Here is a 24,251-nt window from a genome sequence, read left to right as displayed (position 1 = left end):
TGGCATGAAACAAGACTGGTGGTAGCGCTCACCTCTTCTTCTCCAAATAAGCTGTTTTCCAGATATCCAAAACAATCGAAAAGGGGATTCATCAGAGAAAATGACTTTGCCCCAGTCCTCAGCAGTCCACTCCTTGTACCTTTTGCAGAATATCAGTCGGTCCCTGATGTTTATTCTGGAGAGAAGTGGCTTCTTTGTTGCCCTCCTTAAAACCAGGCCTTGCTCAAAGAGTCTCCTCCTCACAGTGCGTGCGGAAGCACTCACACCAGCCTGCTGCCATTCGTGAGCAAGCTCGGCACTGCTGGTATTCCGATCCCGCAGCTGAAACCGTTTTAAGATACGGTCCTGTCGCTTGCTGGTCTTTCTTGGGCGCCCTGGAGCCTTTTTGACAACAATGGAAGCTCTCTCCTTGAAGTTCTTGATGATGCGATAGATTGTTGACTGAGGTGCAATCTTTGTAGCTGCGATACTCTTCCATGTTAGGCCATTTTTATGCAGTGCAATGATGGCTGCACGTGTTTCTTTAGAGATAACCATGGTTAACTGAAGAGAAACAATGATACCAAGCACCAGCCTCCTTTTAAAGTGTCCAGTGATGTCATTCTTACTTATGACTGATTGATCGCCAGCCCTGTCCTCATCAACACCCACACCTGTGTTAATGGATCAATCACTAAAACGATGTTAGCTGCTCCTTTTAAGGCAGGACTGCAATGATGTTGAAATGTGTTTTGGGGGTTAAAGTTCATTATCTGGGCAAATATTGACTTTGCAAGTACAGTAATTGCTGTTAAGCTGATCACTCTGACATTCAGGAGTATATGCAAATTGCCATTAGAAAAAATGAAGCAGTAGACTTTGGAAAAATTAATATTTGTCTCAGTCTCAAAATTTTTGGCCATGACTGTATGTCACTGCGCATGTTGGCATCAGTGATGTGAAATCAGAGGAGTTTCCTCCAGTACACTACATGTTGGGAGGGTAAAATTAAATTTACATTATGGGCTGGTTTTTAGTGAACATTCATAGAGTAGGTGGCAGAATGTCCACCGTATCTCCGCCTACAGAGCTGAGCACTGCTGTGTGCCAACAGGATCTGTGTGATGTCACATGGTGGGGAAAGAGTCACGTGTTGGGGAAAGAGTCACGTGAATCACCACCCGGATTCGGCACCGTAACAGGAGCCCCTCCGTGGACCTTCCATTGGGCACTGCAGGCCGGTGGTCACGCGTAGCAGAGCCAAGAGAAATCCAGCGGTGCGGCCTACAACAGGGGGACGTGTCGGCCTTCCTCTCGGCGAAAGCAACTCGAGAGGTACCAGGAGCAGCAGGCGCTCGTGCTGCAGCCGGGGCTGCTTGGTGCCAGGGGTTGCGTGAGGCCAGGAGGCGGGGGCCTTACCAACAGGCTCCTCTGTCAGGAGCACAGCGTGTTGCGGCCGGCTCTGATAGCAGCACGCTGCTGGTAGCAGAGCAGGTGGGTATGGATGGATGTGGAAATGGATCACAGTGCAGGGGCACGAGGCTCATCAAGAAGACACGGGCAGCTGTCGACTGCCACGGACAGCAGCGGAGATCACTTCAAGGGGCATGTGTAGTGCTCCTCGCCATGGGCAGCAAGATGCTGGCCCCGGAGACAGCGCGGCAACATCACCAACGGCAGCTCTGAGGGTCCCTGCACAGGCAGCTGACAACCCGATTACAGATGGCTGTCTGTGTGCCAGGGAGACCCGGGAGCTGGATTAGGATCGGGGCATCAACTACAGGTTTCTGGATCTTCGGCTGCTAGGTTCACAACACCTAGGCAGCCAGGTGAGAGCAATCATCTACTTATTAATAACCCTTTGTTAAGTTCCCCTGAGATTAGGCGTCAGGAGGTTGTTGCTAGGGGATTTAGCGGGGGTTTAGGGTTACTTATGCATGGGTTGAGAGATTTGGCTATGTTGTGGGGGTCCAGGGGACTTCAAGCAGGGTTATTACCAGCTACGGCTTGGCTAGGAAGTTCTGGGTCAGCTTTAGGGGCCAGGATTTTAACGGGAAGCGTTGGGGGGTACGGTAATGTGGGTGTAGGGGGAAGAGGTTTCTGCAACTGTAGGAGAGAGGAGTGGAGTATCAGGCATTACTACAACCTGAGGTAACTCGGCAAGTTCGGGTCAAGCGGCTAGCAAGGAAAAAGAAGGAGGATACAGTGAGTTTGGATGATGCAGTAAAAGGGGAGTTATATGTGTGTTTCGAGGGACTGTTGCGGCTCATATGAAACAAAAGGTTAATGAGAAGATATGGAAAGGGGATTATATTGAAATATTTTCTTTGTTGCCATTAGAACGTTTTCATTTAGACAGATTGAGAAGGGAGGATTCCAAAAAAAGAGGACGGGGAGAAGAGGAGGTACCGTTTAATTCCCAGGACTTTCTCTAACTGGTTACAGGCATTCACTATTTTAGCTAGTGTGATCGGAAAGAAGGCCCCGGAAAATTGTTCTAGCCTTTTTTGTTACATGGACGCTATAGGTGAGACTTATCTGGTGTATGGGGGCCAGGGTTGGTTAAGGTACGATGAGCAGTTTCGTCAGCAGAAAGCAGTTCGACCTAGTATCCGTTGGAATCATAAGGACATAGATTTGTGGATAAGGGTTATGGTTCCATCTAGGATGGGTCAGAGCAGTCAACCTTTTCAAGGGGGCACAGGGGGTTGGGGACAGTCAGGACACTCTGTGGCAATGCAAAGAGGACTGTGTTTTGAATTCAATGAGGGGTCATGTAAATTTGGTAACAAACGTAAATTCAAGCATGAATGGGGGCACACATGGAGCAGAAAAGTGTTTTAGAGGAGCAAAAGAGGGGGCAACGTCACTGAAAAAAAAATTAGTGACGCCAGTTCGGCTGGACACGAAGGGATTTCTAAGCAGTTCTCCTGATGCAACGGTGGCTGCTTTGCTAAGGGAGGGGTTTAAGGAAGGTTTTAAGATTCTGTCTTGAAACGGCAGTTCGTTTTTCTTCAAAAAATTTTTAAGTCAGCGTTGCAATTTCCCAAAGTGGTTACTGATAAGCTAAAGAAAGAGGTTGCTTTAGGTAGGATGCCTGGTCCATTTCCAGTGGCTCCCCTCATTAATTTGAGGGTTTCTCCACTGGGTGTGGTTCCAAAAAAAGAGCCAAATAAATTCAGGTTAATTCATCACCTATCCTTTCCTAGGGGTTCCTCAGTGAATGATGGGATAGATCCTCAGCTGTGTTCCGTTTTGTATACATCGTTTGATGCGGCTATTGACTGGGTACAGTTGTGTGGAGAGGGGGCATAGTTAGCAAAGACTGACAGAGGCGGCATTTCAGTTACTACTGGTACACCCTGATAGCATACAATTGTTGGGCTGCTTTTGGGACAGAGGATTTTTTTGTTGACCGATGCCTTCCGATGGGCTGTTCTCTGTCTTGCGCTTATTTTGAGACATTTAGCACTTTCTTGGAATGGGCTGCGAAGGACATGTCAGAGTTGAATTCGTGCATTCATCACCTTGACCATTTTTTCTTTATCAGTCCACGTAAGGGTTCTGATTGCTCTCTGTTGTTGCACACGATAGAAAGTATAGCAAAGAGGTTCGGAGTTCCTTTGGCGGCAGAGAAGACAGTAGGGCCGGTAAATTCATTGATTTTTTTGGGGACTGAGATTGATACAGTGGCAATGGAGTCCAGGTTACCTGATGAGCAGATGATCGCTTTGCGAGAGGAGGTGCTGAAGGCGAGTAGTTCACGGAAGATAATGCTGCACGATTTGCAATCGTTATTGGGCAAGCTAAACATTGTTTGCAGGATAATGCCGATGGGGCGTGCTTTTTGTCGCAGGTTATCGTTAGCGACAGTTGAGGTGAGATCTCCGGTACATTTTGTAAGACTGAAGGAGTTGCGGGAGGATTTGGTCACTTTTTAGAAGAGTAGAATGGCAAATCTATTTGGATCCAGCCGGCGGTGAAAGCAGATACTTTGGGTTTTCTTGTCAATATTGTTGAAGAATGTGGTTTTGTCTTGTATTTTCAGGGCAGCTGGTTGGTGTCAGATTGGCCACTTGTTTGGAGATCAGGGTTTGTTGCCGAACCTCATTATGCTCCAGGTGTTTCCCATCGTAGTGGCACTGTCATTATGGGGTGGAAGGGTAAGAAACAGGAAGATTCGTTTTCCCTGGGAGCTGGTTGGGGTTGTGACGGCTATAAATTCATCGTCTTAAGGTACCGTCACACTAAGCGACGCTGCAGCGATACCGACAACGATCCGGATCGCTGCAGCGTCGCTGTTTGGTCGCTGGAGAGCTGTCACACAGACAGCTCTCCAGCGACCAACTATGCCGGTAACCAGGGTAAACATCGGGTTACTAAGTAGGGCCGCGCTTAGTAACCCAATGTTTACCCTGGTTACCAGCGTAAAAGTAAAAAAAAAACAAACACTACATACTTACCTTCCGCTGTCTGTCCCTCGGCGCTCTGCTTCTCTGCCCTGTGTAAGCACAGCGGCCGGAAAGCACAGCGGTGACGTCACCGCTCTGCTTTCCGGCCGCTGTGCCTACACAGGGCAGAGAAGCAGGGTGCCGAGGGACAGACAGCGGAAGGTAAGTATGTAGTGTTTGTTTTTTTTTACTTTTACGCTGGTAACCAGGGTAAACATCGGGTTACTAAGCGCGGCCCTGCGCTTAGTAACCCGATGTTTACCCTGGTTACCAGTGAAGACATCACTGAATCGGCGTCACACACGCCGATTCAGCGATGTCAGCAGGAAGTCCAGCGACGAAATAAAGTGCTGGACTTTCTGCAGCGACCAACGACATCACAGCAGGATTCTGATCGCTGCTGTGTGTCAAACTGAATGATATCGCTAGCCAGGACGCTGCAACGTCACGGATCGCTAGCGATATCGTTCAGTGTGACGGTACCTTTAGGCATCTCCGCAGCGAAGTGTTGCAGCATTTGGTCCTTTTAGGGCTGTCGTTTAATTTATGGGTTGTGGCGGAGGTCAGGAGAGTAGTCTCTAATCCTGTTGCTTTCTCATTTACAGTGGGATCTATTTCGGGAGCTGGCACCTCGAGCAGATGCATCGGGCCTGGAGTGTTCGGCGGAGTTGTGGAGACTTCCTTGCGTGCAGTAGGGCATTTGTTTATTACGTTATTGTCCGATAGATCGTGGAGGCAATACAGGCAGTATAACCCCAGATGCCTCACCGCTGCCAGGTATCGTGGTGCGCGATAAGTTCTGCCAGTTGCCATTTGGTTACAACCAATATAGGTTCATTCTGTGAACGCTTCTACATAGGCTTGTGACAACGTGGGACGTCGATTTAACCCTTGAATTACCGTCGGCCCTGGGGCGAGATTTGGGTTACTTTAAATTATTTAAAAAATTAGTCCATTCTACTTCAAATAAAGGGTTTTTATTCTCATTGTGTGTTTGTGTTTATTTAACTCTTTACAGGTTTAGTAATGAGGGTGTCTGGCTGACACCTTCATTACCAAACCTAGGACTTGTTTTCAGCAATAGCTGCCGACACCAATCCCTAATATCATTACCCCAATGCGACTGGACTAGGGCATCAGGAAGAGGCACGACTAAGTGCCAGAATTGGTGCTTCAAACTTGAAGTAACATTTCTGGGGCAGCTGAGGGCTGGTATTTTTAGCCTGGGACGGGGTAAATAAGCATGAAAAAGAAGTTGTTGAACAAGGAAATTACAACACAAAACTTTTTTTTTCCCAATATCTTTATTTACCTCTAAAAAGTATTCATTGCTGTACAAAAACACATAAAAAACACATGCAAAAAAGCACCAAAAATGCACGTTTTTCCATTGTGTTTTTGCTGCAAACAAAATTCCTAGAGATGCAGAAACGGTGCAGAAATTTATGCAATCAAATACGTAATGTGTGCACATAGCCCAACATGAAGACTCCATACGTTATAGGATTGTTGTTTTTTTTCTTCTAGATTTTTTTCCTTCTGTACCTGTCCATCAGTGCTGTTGAAACATCACTTCATCATGTAAATCGTATTGGACTTCAAATTAATAGTTAGAAATTGAGAGTAAATTGAAAGCACCGCTCTGTGATTTAATGCAATTTACACTAACAATGCATGAGGGAGCAGACTGTAAGCCCTTGGCAGCAGCCTGCAAAGTCCTACAGGTTGTGTAGGATTAGAAAAACAGGACTTTCAGAAGTCATGTCATACCGGTCCATGGGTTGTACTAACTATTGATACTCCGCTCTATTAGGTGCAGAACCCAAACCTCATAATCAGGAGCTTAGTGGCATATCCCAAAGCACTAAAATGAAGCAAGTTCTTTTATTAGGGTAGGGCCGAATGGTTCTGTGGTTGCTCATCCAATGCTCCTCCTATGCAGGGTGAGCTAATGGAGGCACGATTATAAAGCAAAAAGTGCAGCAATTGGCTGTCACAATGAGTGCAATGTTGGCAGCATTCGACCAGTGGCATCATCTGGCCACTGAACCATTCGCCATTGTAAGCACAGCCTGGCACTTGGACAGACAGCCGGCACAGCAGTGCATCAGTGCAGAGCCAGATGTGAATCATTGTTGGGCCGTGCTTACAACCGCTGCTCTCAGGGCACACCATCACTGAAAGCCAACGGCTCCCAGGAGAAATAAAGTTTATTTTCTTCAGGGTGCCACGTGTTCACTACAGTTCACTTCATAACGCTAACAATCTGCAGATTAACTATATAGGACGTGACTGGTTCCCTTTTAAGTGAATAAGGCTGAGAAGCAACCACACAAAAGAATTGGTAGAGAAGAGGAAGAGATACAGTTCATTTCACTGCTGTTTTACAAAATAGCTTGCAGCAACAAAAAGTACAATAGTAACAAGAAGAGGATGTAGAATTCATGCAACAACTCACTTTTATCACACACAAAAAGAGTATTGATTTAATGATTACGGACACCTTGGACAATGAATAAAGAGATATATATTTCGCATTAGTGGAATCTTTTAGTGTCAACTTTTAGGTCAATAAAGCTTCAGGCAGCAATCTCTATTTCTTCATCCACTTTTAGACCACTTGATAAACAGTCTGCCGTCTAATCATGTTTCAGACTTATTTTATGGTTGTATCCCTCCCCATAATGGTTTGATGCGAGTCATGTGTGTCACACATGTTGCTACCTTCACTAGCTTTCATGTACAAGTGCTTCTCACTAAATTAGGATATCAAAAAAGTTTCTTTATTTCAGATCTTTAATACAAAAAGTGAAACTCATTATATAGTCATTACAAACAGAGATCTATTTCAAGTGTTATTTCTCTATGGGGTTAATGTCAGGCGCGTTTGCTGGCCAATCAATCACAGTGATACTACTGTTTTTAAATCAGGTATTGGTACTTTTGGCAGTGTAGACAAGTGCCAAGTCCTGCTGGAGAATGAAATTTCCATCTCCAAAAAGCTTGTCTACAGAGGGAAGCATGAAGCGCTCTAAAATTTCCTGGTAGATGGCTGTGCTGACTTTGGTCTTGATAAAACACAGTGGACCTACACCAGCAGATGACATTACTCCTCAAACCATCACTGATTGTGGAAACTGCACACTAGACCTCAAGAAGCTTGGATTGTGCACCTCTACACTCTTCCTCCAGACTCTGGAACCTTGATTTCCAAATGAAATGCAAAATTTACTTTCATCTGAAAAAAACACCTTGGACCACTGAGCATCAGTCCAGTTCTTTTTCTGCTTGGCCCAGGTAAGACCCTTCTGGCGTTGTCTATTGATCATGAGTTGCTTGACACAAGGAATGAGATACTTGAAGCCCATGTCCTGGATACGTCTGTATCTGGTGGATCTTGAAGCAATGACTCCAGCAGCAGTCCAACAGCCAGTTTCTTTAGCAATGACCTTTTGTGGTTTACTCTCAATGTGGAGTGTGTCAATGACTGTCTTCTGGACATTTGTCAAGTCAGCAGTCTTCTCCATGATTGTGAAGCCTACTGAAAAAGACTAAGGGAACCTTTAACATGCTTAGGAAGCCTTCGCAGGTGTTTTTTGTTAATTTATTCTTATTTACTAAAATGACTTCTGAGTTCTCATTGGCTGTAAGCCATAATCATTAACATTATAAGAAATAAACGCTTGAAATAGATCACTCTGTTTGTATTGACTATGTATGAGTTTCACTTTTTGTATTGAAGAACTGATATAAATTAACTTTTTGATGATATTCTAATCTTGTGAGAAGCACTTGTATTAGCAAGATTTATTATGGTGCTGTCCTCTCTATCTATAACCTGAGTGTTCTCCCCTCCCTTAAACCATAAGAACTTTCTCCCCCTTAGATCTGTGTAAATACCCCATCTCTTTGTACTATGATCTCTAACACTGAGATAAGGGAGGTTGGTGGTAGGAAGAACCATCAAACCCAGGAGCAGTGCTGTAACAGATTTGTGCAAGACTTTCACACGATGAGTTTACACAAACTTATTTTCTGCTTGTGTTTCGTGAATCTGCTCAGTGCACTACCCAAACACATATGTAGATGGCACAATTCAGACATACATTTTTACTCATGGTCAGTGTGCGGGGGGGGGGGGGGGGGTACAATAACAGCACCGGCTAGTCACGTTTGGTCTTTGGACTAAACTCTGCCACACAATGAGTGAGGGGAAGAACACGCGAGCAGCACATGGAATATAATATGGCTGAAAAAGAAGACAATTTTTCAAGGTTGCAGCCGTATAGTTTATTACCGTATATACTCGTGTATAAGCCAACTTTTTGTGCTGAAAACGCTCTCCTCGGCTTATACACGAGTCAATTGTCCCAGATAGCCGGAAGGGGAGGGGTAGCAGCGGGTCACAGAGGCAGGAGCTGGCGGCTGCGGCTACAGTCTCTGCCGCTGCTAAAGAGAAATTAATATTAATTTCTCTTATAGTGCGCACATGACACCCACAAGCTTCCAGAAGGCATCCTACTCACCCTCCAGCGTGCCCTTGGAGCATCTCATTTGTTCAAGCTTCCAGCAGCTCTTCCTATGCTGAGCGGTCACGTGGCACAGCTCATTAAGGTAATGAATATGCACGCGTCTCCACTCCCATAGGTGTGGAGGGAATATTCATTACCTTAATGAGCGGTGCCATGTGATCGCTCAGCACAGGAAGAGCTTCTGGTGCCGGAACGAGATGCTGCGAAGGCACACTGAGGGTGAGTAGGATGGTTTTTTTGTTTGTAATAGGAAACATGAATACAAGGATGGGAGGGGGGAGCCAAGCATACCAGAACAGCTACGGGGGGGGGGAGCCACGCATACCAGTACAGGACGGGGGAAGCCACGCATACCATGACAGCTACAGGGGGAGCCACACATACCATGACAGCTACGGGGGAAGGAGCCTCGCACACCATGACAGCTACTGGGGGAGCCACGCATTCCAGTACAGTATGGGGGGGAGCCACGCATACCATGACCGCTATGGGGGAGCCACGCATACAGGACAGCAACGGGAGGAGCCACGCATACCAGGACAGGACTGGGGAGCCACGCATACCAGGACAGGACAGGACGGGGGAGCCACGCATACAAAGACAGGGATGAGGGGACAATGCATACCTGGCTTATACTCGAGTCAATAGGATTACCCAGTTTTCCATGGCAAAACTAGGTGCCTCAGCTTATACTCGGGTCAACTTATACTTGAGTATATACGGTAATAACTTTAAAAACTGTAGTAGAAGGTCACCAAAAGAGATCCATAGACAAGGGAGAAGCAGACCAACTACTTTCAGCTTAATGTCTTAATCATGGTATGAGCATGGCATTAAGCTGAAACTAGTTGGTCTGCGTCTCCTATGTCTATGGATTTCTTTAGGTGACCTGCTACTACAGTTTTTAATGGGATTAATAAACTATATATATTTTTTATATCTTTGGCTACCGCTGGAGGACATTCTCTATTTTCTGCTACTTATCTCCACGTCCAAGACTGGGACGGCTCCTTGCGCTGCCTAACAGATGAAGACTGCTAATCAAAGTTTTGTGAGCTGACTATTCCTGTACCCCATATTTCCCTCTGTTTTCTAAGTGTTGGTCTCTTTTTTAATAGCCATCTCCAAATTGTGCCAATACTCCTTAGTTTATTCGTAACAATAATTTGCACAGTGGACCAGATGTTCATTGTGCTGAAAAGTTGAATTAAGCTTTCTATGCACTGAACTGTATGTACCGCAATTTCACTGGCCTGGACAATAATAGCACTGGCGTAAGCTATATCAGATTTTTAAGCCGCTAATTAAGTTCTGAACATCTGACCACAAATTCCAAATCATATTCCTTTCTAGCTGGAACCGACAGAGCTTAAATTAGCATTACTGATGTGAAGTTCTGGAATCTGAAAGATATTAATGAAGTCTGGAGACGAGAGATGTTCTTTCCAAAACATATAGGATTCTAAAATTAAAATGATGTACTAACGTCACAGTCTACAGGGGCGAGTATAGTTAAGCTCTGCGACCTGAATCTTTAAAAAAAAAAAATCTAATTGAAATGTACCTATTCAAACAGAACGCGGGCAGTTTAGTAACAGATGCCATGTCGGAACTGATCACATGAAAGTACCGTAATATAATTACTGTACACTCTGATATACTCTAATATACTAGGGCTATTTATTTCTTCATAATTATACAGGGTGACTCATGCTACTTTACCCGGGAAAACTGCACTAAACTGTACGGAAATTTGGACTGTACATACTTTGATTCATGAAAAGTTAGAGTGCAATAAACCTCAGTGACAGCGGTGAGAAACATCATCACACCAAGTGGTCTTGCCTACTTGTAGCCCTTCCGGTCGTCTCTACTACGAGATAAACTACCAACGTGCAGCAAGTCTGTGTGGGGTGCTAGCATTTCACTCCTGCCAAATTCCTTCTTCATTTGTTAACAATATATAGTGACAGATTGGAGGAGAGTGTTTTCATTATGAAAACTTATTGGAAAGTCTGTACAGAGGTGCCAAAGGGAGTTTCTAAAGAAGTTTGGAGGATGAAATCCACAGTCCAACCCGTGTAATCTGTCATTGGTGAATAAGCTGGAGCGTACAGGAACAATACCAGATAGTCATGAGTGAGGTTGTCTGAAAATGCCTGAGGAAACAATTCAAGATGTGAAACCATGACTTCAGGCATCTACACTTAAATTGTTGCACAGGCTTTCCCAAGAATCAGGCATGTGATATACCACATGTCAACGAGCGGCCAAGAAAGGCTGTGGTCACATGTACAGAGTTCATGGTCGTTCAGAAATTGAAAGAGTCCGATCAAGAAAATACATTTTTTTTTTATTATTACTATGAGTAGTCCCTGACCTTCACTGCTGAAAAAGAGAACATATTGGACTATACATGTTACACTCCATATGTTAGAAAATGGCCGACAGCACAGCAGATATAGAGATGCCCGTCCTAATTCCACTGGACCCAAGTGGAAGAGTACATACCAAAACGAAGTGAAGGACAGCATCCAATCCAGGTGAAGTAAAAAAAATCCTTTATTGTGCCAGATGCAACGTTTCAACCATAACAGGTCTGAAACGTTGCATCAGGCACAGTAAAGGATTTTTTTTACTTCACCTGGATTGGATGCTGTCCTTTATTTCGCTTTGGTATATACAGGTTACACTGACGAAGCCTGGTTTCACCTATGTGGCTATGTCATTTCACAAAACATCAGTATTTGGGCAGCTGACAACCCGCACTCGCTTCTTGAGATGCTGCGTCATCCAGAAATATGATAGTAATCTACAAGAGACTGTGGCCATCAAGATCCCGTGATTTATTACAGCTGGGTTTTTTCCTTTGGGGCCATTCGAAAGGTTGGGTGACCAGTAACAAGCCACTGACATTTCTGTGACCATTGTGGGGTTTTCTGTCATTAAACGAGGGGTACCAGCAATTTTGGCCACATGTGTATGACCCCTGTGTATGACATTCAATAATATTGACCAGCGCCTGCAGGCGTGCTTGGATGCTTACAGCTATCAGTCAACAACTGCAATAGAACATCGGTTTCTCATGAACCAACATATGTACAGTCCAAATTTCAATATGATAGTCTCTTTTAGAAATGACAGTGTACAGTAGCGATCACCATTTATGTTTTTCTTCAATTTCCATGTGCTTAACTAATTTTCATCTACTCCACATAAATTAATGGGCCAATAAAAAACTCCTTGCATTAATAACAATCTGTTACTTTCACATTTATTGACAAAATAGCAGGAGGAATGGTCACGTCGTGGCACTATGACCAAGAACTCCATTCATTTTTAAACTTTGGGTCACTGATGTCACAGGGATTCCCTCAGGCGAGGGGGAAGGACATGCATGTAGACAATCCAAACAGGAAGTCGTCTTTGCATTTTTAAGTATATTAAGGGTCTTTGAGAGATTTAAAAAAAAAAAAAATTGAGGAAAGAGCAAAACCAGTGTAAGGAGACTTATAGTCCACACAATGCTCCCTTGTGCTGTGACTTTAAATATGCAATTAAATTAAATATGCAATTAGCCTCTTCAGAGATTGAAAGGACAGGAACTTTAATGCCACCTACTGGAAGCAGAACTAGAGTGTAACGGGGTCTACCAAGCTGGGGTACCTCTTTCAATACCACCCCGTGTTTCAGGAGGTCCACTCTGCTTTGGCTGGAGTCTGAATGAAGGACGCTGGCTGGAATTGCTTGGTTACATGGGCGCATATAAAAGATCACTGCTTCTCCACATATTTCCAGTCTGACAACACTTTATTCACAGGACACAGATTATATCACACAGATACAGAGGGCAGGCCAATAGAAAAGCGGCAGGCCAGACATACATTACAATAGCCGCAGGTACACAGATACAGAGGGCAGGCCAATAGAAAAGCGGCAGGCCAGACATACATTACAATAGCCGCAGGTGTCCGGAGCCTGCCGATATTTACTGTGGGAATTACAAAGGCGGGGGGTGGACAAAAGGGGAATATCATGTCACCTCTGCCCAGGGGCGCAGACTGTGGGCTGATGTATTAGGGACATGCATCTCACATGGAACCTATTATACATACATATAACTGCACAACATATTCTGGGTGCTGAGTGGTTCCGTAACACGTAACAGAGTTTAAAGGGAATTGGTCAGTAGGATCAACTGTCATAGGCAGTCTTTATGGGCATGTAAGTCATAGAAAGTTGAATAAAACAAAACTTTGATATCTGATGTCTTATTACAGAAAAAAATCAAAGTGTTTCTTACATGAATGAGCTGTTACGATCTATAGGATTGCTATTAATCTTCCTTAGAATCTGTCTCCAGGGCTTTTTTTTTTTTTAAATGAAAGGGGAAATTACCAGTGAGAGACATGTAGATCAGGAGAGCAGACTGTCAGTCTACATGTCTCACACTAGTAACTCCATCTTTCATTTAAAAAAAAAAAAAACTCTAGAGGCAGATTCTCAGGGAGATCTATGTCTGGCCAATAGATATTAACAGCTCATTTACATATAAGAAAAATGTGGAATTCTCTGGAACAAGACATCGGATCGCAGATATCAAGGTATCATTTTTTCAACTTTCTATAACCAGCATGTCCTCCTTTAAGTCCTCCTACACTTTGAAAAGGCAACTGCATATGTATACAGACAATCTGGTCACACCATAAGTGACATTAGAAAAGATAAATAAAATTGTCAGGTACATTAAAAAAAAAATTGGCTTTTCATTATTGAACAGCTGCACTTTGACTAAAAAGACAATGTGGGACCATGTAGAGTGTCAGTAGGAATTACTACTGTACGATGGAAAAGTGGTAAACGTTCTCTGGATTTATAAATCACATTTATTTGATGGATATACAGTACAGACCAAAAGTTTGGACACCTTCTCATTTAAAGATTTTTCTGTATTATCATGACTATGAAAATTGTAAATTCACACTGGAGGCATCAAAACTATGAATTAACATATGTGGAATTATATACTTAAAAAAAAGTGTGACAACTCAAAATATGTCTTATATTCTAGGTTCTTCAAAGTACCCACCTTTTGCGTTGATGACTGCATTGCACACTCTTGGCATTCTCTTGATGAGTTTCAAGAGGTAGTCACCGGAAATGGTTTTCACTTCACAGGTGTGCCCTGTCAGGTTTAATAAGTGGGATTTCTTTCCTTATAAATGGGGTTGGGACTATCGGTTGTGTTGAGCAGAAGTCTGGTGGATACCCAGCTGATAGTCCTACTGTATAGACTGTTAGAATTTGTATTATGGATAAAAAAGCAGCTAAGTAAAGAAAAATGAGTGGCCATCATTACCTCAAGAAATGAAGGTCAGTCAGTCCGAAAAATTGGGAAAACTTTGAAAGTGTCCTTAAGTGCAGTTGCAAAAACTATCAAGAGCTGCAAAGAAAATGGCTCACATGAGGAACGCCCCAGGAAAGGAAGACCAAGAGTCACCTCTGCTTCTGAAGATAGGTTTATCCGAGTCACCAGCCTCAAAAATCGCAAGTTAACAGCAGCTCAAATTAGAGACCAGGTCAATGCCACACAGTTCTAGCAGCAGACACATCTCTACAACAACTGTTAAGAGGAGACTTTGTGCAGCAGGCCTTAATGGTATAATACCTGCTAGCAAACCACTGCTAAGGACAGGCAACAAGCAGAAGAGACTTGTTTGGGCTAAAGAATACAAGGAATGGACATTAGACCAGTGGAAATCTGTGCTTTGGTCTGATGAGTCCAAATTTGAGATCTTTGGTTCCAACCACCGTGTCTGTGTGTGACGCAGAAAAGGTGAACGGATGGACTCTACATGCCTGGTTCCCACCGTGAAGCATGGAGGAGGTGTGATGGTGCATTGCTGGTGACTCTGTTGGGGATTTATTCAAAATTAAAGGCATACTGAACCAGCATGGTTACCACAGCATCTTGCAGCGGCATGCTATTCCATCCGGTTTGTGTTTAGTTGGACCATCATATATTTTTCAACAGGACAATGACCCCAAACACACCTCCAGGCTGTGTAAGGGCTATTTGACCAAGAAGGAGAGTGATGGGGTGCTACGCCAGATGACCTGGCCTCCACATACACCAGACCTGAACCCAATTGAGATGGTTTGGGGTGAGCTGGACCGCAGCGCAGAATGAAGGCAAAAGGGCCAACAAGTGCTAAGCATCTATGGGACCTCTTCAAGATTGTTGGAAGACCATTCCCGGTGACTACCTCTTGAAGCTCATCAAGACAAAGTACGCCTGCGCCGGAGCCGTGGCTGAAGATCAGAAGAGGACGTCTTGGAATGAAGATAGGAGGCGCCGGAGCGGACCAGAGACACCCATCCGACCGGACCAGCAGCGGGACCACCCCTGAATGAGTATAATATAACGTCTTTTTCTCCTCTTTCAGGTAACATCGGGGGCTTATCTATAGCATTACAGAATGCTGTAGATAAGCCCCTGATGCCGGTGGGCTCACCTCACCCACGATTTTCGGGGTGACAGGTTCCCTTTAAGAAACTAGAGTTAAAGCAACACAAAACAGTCTATCAGTATGGACGAAGGGCTCCATTAATGTCCCACTGAATCCCAGCAATAACGAATCATCGCACCTGAAGTGAATTTTGAAGGATGTAAACACTGGTGATTTTCATCCTACAAATGTATGGGACATCTACAGTATAATGTCTAATGTGTGTCCCTTAATCACTTCGAGAACAGAGCGCATTCCCTTCTACGGAGGTTCTGATCATAGCGGAATAGAAAAAACTATTTGTTGGTGCAAATTGCCACTTCATTAAATGTTGTCAAGTTGCAGATTGTTGCTTTGAAAATATATGAGAAACTGACACAATGAAAGGACAGGTGATAAGGCGATAACTTGCAGATTGGTGGGGTATGCCCTCTAATTTGTAATGGGATTCTGAATTGCCCGGTTGGAATAATGTTAACGATTATATGCATAAAAACTGGTCAATTTACTGTGCATGGGACAGCAAGAGCATCAAGTACAGCACCTTACCATTGCAATCTCCTGCTTGTACCGTCACTTTAAAGAGTCTCACTCTCAGGATCGGTGGGGTCCCGTGGTCAGAGACCACTGATCCTCGAGTCATCACCCCACTGATCCTCGAGTCATCACCTATGCCCAAATCTTTGTTTGCACTTATTTGACCTCACTGAGTGCCTAAGCTCTCATGTATGAGGGGAAACCAGGAGGCTGAACTTTGGAGAGAAGTCTAAGGAATACTATACTTCAGGGAATTGTTCAAATACATTAGAGGCTGAAAAAATTTACATTCCATAGTAAGCAAATATAATCCGTAATAAAAGTGTACATACACCAAGACACTGGCTGAGTTTGCCAAGCAGTTGTGCATTTAATATGGACTGAGAAACCGGAAGATTACTTTAAAAGATGTATAAAGACATTGACAGACACGTCGTGCGACCATTAAACATTTGTGAAACTTGCTTGCGTTTTGCTGCTATGCGACAATTCTTTGGACAATACAAAAGCAAAAAACAAACTTGGGTCAAAGGCAAGTAGCACAGTCCGAAAATTGAGCTCTAATGGTCATAACACGAGTTCAAAAGTCCAAAGTTACATTTTTGTCAGTGGTCACATTGTGGTAGGTCATGGGTCACACTGCAACCCCATTGCCATTTATGTATCCCTGAGCGCTGATTTTAGCAGTGTCATTTATTGTGCCTGCCGATGTGCCCTAGCTTTGGAGAATATACAATTTAATCTTTTGTGTGATGCCAAAGCTTTGAGTCAGGGGTTTGAAGTACATGGTATAAGATAAACCCAATTCCCATCTCCGATGTTCAGCGATTGACAGCCTTCCCCCCTTGTAACCTTGCAAATAAAAGATGGTTTCCCTTTAACACAATATTGTATCCATGCAAGCCATATATAAAAACAAAATATAAGAGCGAGAAGAAAAAATAAAAGTGGTACAACTGATAAGCTGTATATGCCAATCCTCCTATCTATGATATGCACCTAGGGGTAAAGGTTGAGTCGTACAGGCCAAGCATAGGCGCAGCAAGAGCCAATGGACGTTCAGCGCCTTGGCCATATATTGGCATGCTGAAAGTCACTCATCTAATGTGCTCGCCAGTCATTTTAACCATTGCCTCATCTAAAAAGTCTAAAGAAATTAGTTAACAAAACGTGTTTGCGCCAAACAAGCGTCTTTCAGTAGGGCTGGACTTCAGGCGCCATCATAAGAGCCAAGCCGATTTTCTTAGCAGTCAGACATTGAAGTACTTTTTCTTTTTAAATTACCGTACCTACATTGGTTACCTGGTTCCTTGAATGGTTTGCTTTATTCTGCTTTCAGAAATACATCAAATGCATTACACGGCTGCTCTCCATAACCACAGCGACATGTATATGGCTATACTGGGATACTGTACTGCCGCTATGAATATCAGCCATGCTGCCAGTTTGATATGGTCACCTTATCTGTGCCAGCTGGCTATCGCTGACAAAGCTGCTTAAGAGCGGTAATCATTTTATGGATGGCCCCGAAATTGGCCAGCAAAGCTGGTGGAAGAGGGTGCCCACATATCCAGCAATGCCGCGCAGGAACGTTTTTTACGGTATGATACACAATGCCCAGATCTATTATTAGTTTTCTAAAGGAGGAGAACATGAAAATTCTGGGATTTTACCCAGGAGTAGTTTTAATAAAATCACGCAGCTGTCAAGAGCATACAAAAAATGAAAAGAAGAATAAGGGCATGGAGTACAAGCTCAGCTTGGAAACAGTGTCATGCCACATAAAGGCTCCAAGTGATTTTATCTGCTTGGATTTCTCTGCAGCCAACATTCAGGCCTCCAAAAAGTAATTAGCTCTCGGAGCAAGAACTGACGTATATAAACTGATAATCTAGTGAGGCATCAGATTCTCTGCAACCAATTAGGACGAATTTATGCATCTTTAACTTGGCTTGGTGCCCTGTTTTCTGGAGGGCCGCTCAGGGCATTTTCATGCAGAATTGACACAAATGTTCTCATTAATGTCACTGGCTACGTAACACTCACAGTTCAATGGCTTTATTCCACATGATGACGTAGCCTGAGAGCGTGAACATCTCCACGTTGACAATGTGAATATTTCCTCTTTCAGTCCCCACATAGAGCCATTTGCTCTGAAAAGGCAGGTGGCAAAATGTTATCCTGAAAAAGAAAAAAGAAACGAATGAATAAAGCAATAAGCACTATGCTAGGACCATATACTACAGCAACAGATGAGACCCAATAGCACCCCGATACAGACATAGCTGTACCCCAATGTACACGTTTGCATTGAACTCTATACATACAGCCTTTCCCTACAGCTGCAAGTTTTCATAAATTGTGCCGATGTTACAGATGGTATTTTCATGATAAGTTTATGATTTCTCATCTAAGAATAGCTCAGTGCTGTATAAAAAAATATTTATAATGAGGCAAAACTTCACAGTAGTAAAGTTAAAAAAAATGGAAGGGTAATAAACAAACAAAAAAAACAAACAAACAAAAAAACCCAGGTTTTTATGTTCTAATACTGTCCATCACCAAAATAGTGATTCTGTCGCAATGGAAGCACCACCCGTCCCTGAAACAACCTGTCACATATCAAAAGGCTATTAACCTGCAGATACGGGGTTAAACCGCAGGTTACTAGTGTTCCCAAGCTGCCCGGCCGCTGCACAGAAAGCCCGGCTACCTGGAGGAATTTTACTTTATTGCTCCCGGCAGCCTCCGGCTTTCAGTCACAGGGGTCCGGCTTCAGCCACTGCTCAGTACGGCTGTGCCCCCGGCACGGACTGACAGCCAGCTCTACAGTGTATGACAAAGCCAGAGGTTGCATGTAGGAATAAAGTTCATTTCCTCCTCGGGCTTATAGTGCAGCGGATGGGCAGCTTTGGAAAGCTATAAACCTGGAGATTAACCCCATATATGTAGCTTAACGTTTTGGGATGCGACAGCTTCCTTTAGAGATTACATGACATTGCGCCAGCCTTGATAAATGAAATGCCATGTTGGAGATACCGAAAAAGTAAGGGATTTGTATGTCTCCAGTCCAGCAGCCAGGTACCACTGACCTGGACTAGAGTCCCATGAAGCCATCTGCTCATCTTTAAAAAAAAATAATTATATTTTACATAGAAGACAAAAAAATAAAAAAATACCATATCCTGTACAGCAACTAAATAAGTGTTGTCGTTATACTACAAATCGCTAAAGTAAAACATGAAAGAGGGCCCTAGATACATAAATTACAGAATTTTTTTTTACCATCAACAAGGCTTGTCGTATATAACCATGTGTACATAAAGTGTTAAATAGGAAAAAATCCAAACAGGAATGAAAAAATATCACCACAAAAATAAAGGATTACGAGTTCGGACAAGGGTAAGGGTTAATGTTAGGAAACATAGAAAACTGCCTATTTAGTCATCGCTGAGTCGGGCTTTCCCAAAACGACCAGCAATTCCTATACGATAATAGCAAACCTAACGCCATACACAATGACATTTTACTCAAAGGCAATACAGGCAACAAAATAGAACAAACCGATAATAATGGAATGTGCGCACACCAACATGGGCAAGGCCATCTTCCCATAAGATGGAAGAGTTGTCCAGGAATAATAAGCGATACATTGCATATCTAGAGGTCTACGGCACCCATCACATGCACCACAGGCTTGCATTTACTCCCAACATGTAAAACAGCAGACAGTCGCATATAAAAACACAAGATCTTCCCATACGAGGCAGCTGAACAAGTCTAAAAGTATCAACCCTGGAGAGAGTGTATAACAAGAGATGGCGGAATACAGAATGATGCCTACCCAGCCAAACGCATTTCACCATTGCTTCCTTTTAGGGTCCAATCATCGCTTCTTCCCATGGCCTGGCTGTTGGCTTGCATGAAAATGTCAACAACTTTCAGCATCATGATCCTATTCTACAGCGTGGCCATAAAAAGGCTGTGCTGCAGAAGAAGGCCTATTAGGACTGACTTTGTGCTAGCTCAATATGCCTCAATGACACTGGCTCCAACATGACCATTCCTACTCACTATTTAATAGACAATGGTCACTTTAACAAAGCTCACAGTCCATTAAGTGGGACATCTCCTCTTCAAGGGTGTGTACACAGAAGGATTTTTCCCATGAGTTTTTGTAGCAAGAATCCTTTAAAAACAATGAGAGGTTTAAAAACAAAAGCTTTTTGATTGGATAGGTTCTGCTCCAAAAATACTGGAGTGTGAACACGCCCCAAAGGTTACGGCTTGGAATAATGACACAGTTTAACTGGATAATTAACAGTTTACAATATATTGTCTCTGGACAGGTATCACTGGAGGATAACTAGAGAAGGTACAGACCGATGTCCTCTGGATTATAGTGCACCAAATTCTTGAATTTGACAATATTTTGGCTTGCCTTGCATCAGAAATCTACTGTCGTTGTGTGCTGGAATATATTTTTACTATAATTTCCACCACTTTCTAGCAAAATTTATAATAACTTTGTCAGACATTGAATTACTACACCATTATATCTAAGCTCCACACAATATTTTAGAGAATCATAGGACTGACACACAACAAAAGTTGAAAAAACGTAGTGATGAGTGAGCATGTTCCGATATCGTGTTATCCAAGCATGTTGGTCTTATCCAAGTATCTCGGGCGTGTTCCAGTAATATGTCAAATGCATGTTTCAGGGCCTAGCAAGCAATCCCCACATATGTTGCAGCTGTCTAACAGCCGCAAATCATGCAGCAACGGGAAGTCGAACATATTACTTGAGCATGCCCAAGATATTCCAATAACACAATATCCGAGTACATTCACTCATCACTAGCAAAAATTCTTGTACAGCTGCACATTCTCTAAGACTTTGCTGCTTTTATACACCACGTTTCTGGTGTAAAACATCTGATGACTTATCACAAGTCTTTAGTTTGAACGTTTTGGGGCTTTGGACAGTTTGGGCCAGTGGCAAGACTGTAGCAATGGTCTTAGGTATGCCCTCAGGGATGCTACTAACCGAGGCAGCTTTGCCTCTTGCAGTGTCGGAGCAGAGAGGCTTGGAAAATGGCCTTCTCCAGCTATACAGCCAGATCCAAAGCTTACCAGCATGCTTCATCCAAAGGAATTAAGCTATATGAGTGAGTAACCTATGTGAAAATCCGTAAATAAGAGAATTAAAAATCTCTTAGTAACAGAATGAAGAGAATTTTTAAAAAGAGGCAAATTGCTTCTATAAGCATTCTGCAATTTTACCCACTTCAAAGTTGAGATAAAACCTTCAAACTTGAGTGACGCCTTCAGAGATCTTTCAGCTCCAGGGCTTTCAAATACATCATCACATAATAGCCGACTAGGCCCAAATTTCCACCCAGCCTCATACAAAGTCTCACAGTGTACACAAAGGATAGACACAAGGATAGTATGGATGCAGAGCAACTTGACTTACAATTGCTGTGGCAATGCTAACTATGCAATGCCCAGCACCAAGACCGAGTGCAAGGCAACAAGCAATGCTAATAATTCCGTCACCTACAGAGTGACATTCAGGTATGTCGGTCCTAGTGTCATCAACTAGCATAGGAACGGCAAAACTGTTGTACCAATAGTTCACCAGCTGTGTGTGTACATGGACTATTCCTGGACAATACAGTAACAAAACATAAAAATATTAAGCACAAGCATACTTCACAGTCATAAGCGGATAATAATGGAGGGCAATCTTGGTTACCACCGGAGGCTCCGGAAAAGCTTATGGCAAGATTGCCCTCACCACAATGTTTTGTGCTATCCACCGGGTAGGAAACTTTCCTGTAGCTCCACTGCCGACAATACAGAATTGCAGCGCAGATCCTGTTGCCTTTTCCGTGATGTGCCGACGCACCAGCATGTATTAGCTGGACACAAAAATAAATAGATCCCCGGGACTGGAGCAGAGCGCTTGGGCTCATACTATATAGGGTGATATCAGCATACTTAATTCTGCTCAATATTAATACAATTATTAATATAAAATATATTAAACATTAATACTCGGAGGGGTGTGTCTGTATGTAAAATCATCCTTAAAACCCATCCTGCGTGATAATATAGGTGAGTCTAATGAAAATGTAGAATCCCTGTGGGTGGAGATAAGGGGAGGGGGAAAAATAATAAATTACTGATAGGGGTTAGTTATAAGTCATCAAAAATAATGGAAGCAACGGCGAATATCCTCGTAAAGCAAATATATTGGGGAACAGAAACCTGCGGTTCCAGCAAAGGTAATCGGTTTTTGACAACTATGAGAGACAATTACCTTTCACAACTGGTTCAGGACCCAACAAGAAGGGGGGCACTGCTAGACCTAATATTAACCAACAGGCCAAACCGCATAGCAAATATGAGGGTTGGGGGTCACTTGGGTAATAGTGATCACAAAATAATATGTTTTCATGTATCCTTTAATAAGATGTGTAGTAGAGGGGTTACAAGGACACTAAACTTCAGGAGGGCAAATTTCCAACGGATGAGAGATGCAATTAACTGGGACGATATCCTGAGACATAAAAATACACAAAGAAAATGGGAGACATTTATTAGCATCCTGGATAGGACCTGTGCACAGTATATACCGTATGGGAAAAAAAAAAACTAGAAATAGGAGGAAACCAATATGGCTAAATAGAGCTGTAAGGGGCGCAATAAGTGACAAAAAGAAAGCATTTCGAGAATAAGAGGAAGTAGATAGTGATGAGGCATTAAATACATACAGAAAATTAAATAAATTCTGTAAAAAGCAAATCAAGGCAGTAAACATTGAGACAGAGAGACTCATTGCCAGAGAGAGTAAAAATAATCCCCAAATATTCTTTAACTACGTAAATAGTAAGAAACTAAAAAAGGATAGTGTTGGCCCCCTTATCACCTGCAGTTACTGCATCAGAGGCGCAGCTTGTTTACAGAGAAGAATACAGTGGGCTCAGCAGCATTTTTTGTGAATAACATTCTTGCCATCCCCCTTCCCCCACCTTAATTCCTGTCCTTTCAGCTGCCCTCCTCTCTCTCTCTCCAGGTGTCACCTCCCTCTCTGCAGGCTGTGAGTGCAGCTTACTGGAGATCACAGGGACTGTGTGTGAGGGGGAGGCAGAGACACAGCAGGAGAAGCACATAGGGCAGCATGTGAGGAGCAGAGGATGTGTGCCTGCTTGGAGTACAGAGGAGCAGTGAGGGCTTCTTCTGTCCTGCGATAGAGAGCACAGGGCTATAATAAAATGGCAGCTAGTCACACCTACAGCAGTGAGTTGTGCAGCCCACAGAGGCGTGCCCAGCTCACTGCTAATGCTGCTGCAATGTTACAGATAGGGTCCGTGCTGGTCTATTATCTCCTACTAGATTGTGGCCCGATTCTAACGCATCGGGTATTCTAGAATATGCATGTCCCCGTAGTATATGGACAATGATGATTCCAGAATTCGCGGCAGACTGTGCCTGTCGCTGATTGGTCGAGGCAACCTTTATGACATCATCGTCGCCATGGCAACCATTATGACATAATCGTCGCTGTGCCCGTTGCTGATTGGTCGAGGCCTGGCGGCCTCGACCAATCAGAGACGCGGGATGTCTACGTCCTTTATGACATCATCGTCGCTGTGCCCGTCGCTGATTGGTCGAGGCCTGGCGGCCTCGACCAATCAGAGACGCGGGATTTCCTGGACAGACAGACAGAAAGACAGACAGACGGAAAAACCCTTGGACAATTACATATATACTAGATTGTGGCCCGATTCTAGCGCATCGGGTATTCTAGAATATGCATGTCCCCGTAGTATATGGACAATGATGATTCCAGAATTCGCGGCAGACTGTGCCCGTCGCTGATTGGTCGAGGCAACCTTTATGACATCGTCGCCATGGCAACCATTATGACATCTACGTCGATACTGTGCCCGTCGCTGAATCAGAAACGTGAGATGTCTACGTCCTTTATGACATCATCGTCGCCATGGCAACCATTATGACATCTACGTCGATACTGTGCCCGTTGCTGATTGGTCGAGGCCGTGGGATGTCTACGTCCTTTATGACATCATCGTCGCCATGGCAACCATTATGACATCTACGTCGATACTGTGCCCGTTGCTGATAGGCCTCGACCAATCAGATGCGGGATATCTACGTCCTTTATGACATCATCGTCGCTGTGCCTGTCGCTGATTGGTCGAGGCCTGGCG

General features: G+C 43.7%; 1 protein-coding gene across 5 annotated transcripts in view; it reads right to left on the bottom strand.

The window, feature by feature from the left end:
- The window catches only part of STXBP5 (syntaxin binding protein 5), a 544,022-nt gene that overhangs the window by 287,245 nt on the left and 232,526 nt on the right, over positions 1-24,251 (bottom strand). For all 5 annotated transcript variants that reach the window (XM_069769165.1, XM_069769166.1, XM_069769168.1 and 2 more), the window contains exon 5: positions 18,055-18,189. In XM_069769165.1, the coding sequence (XP_069625266.1) occupies positions 18,055-18,189 (135 nt within the window). The remainder of the gene's footprint in view (positions 1-18,054; positions 18,190-24,251) is intronic.

The sequence above is a fragment of the Ranitomeya imitator genome, chromosome 5, assembly GCF_032444005.1.
Source record: "Ranitomeya imitator isolate aRanImi1 chromosome 5, aRanImi1.pri, whole genome shotgun sequence".
Classification (NCBI taxonomy): domain Eukaryota; kingdom Metazoa; phylum Chordata; class Amphibia; order Anura; family Dendrobatidae; genus Ranitomeya; species Ranitomeya imitator.
Note: the sequence above shows the minus strand (reverse complement) of the source record. Positions and strands in the feature narration are given on the sequence as shown.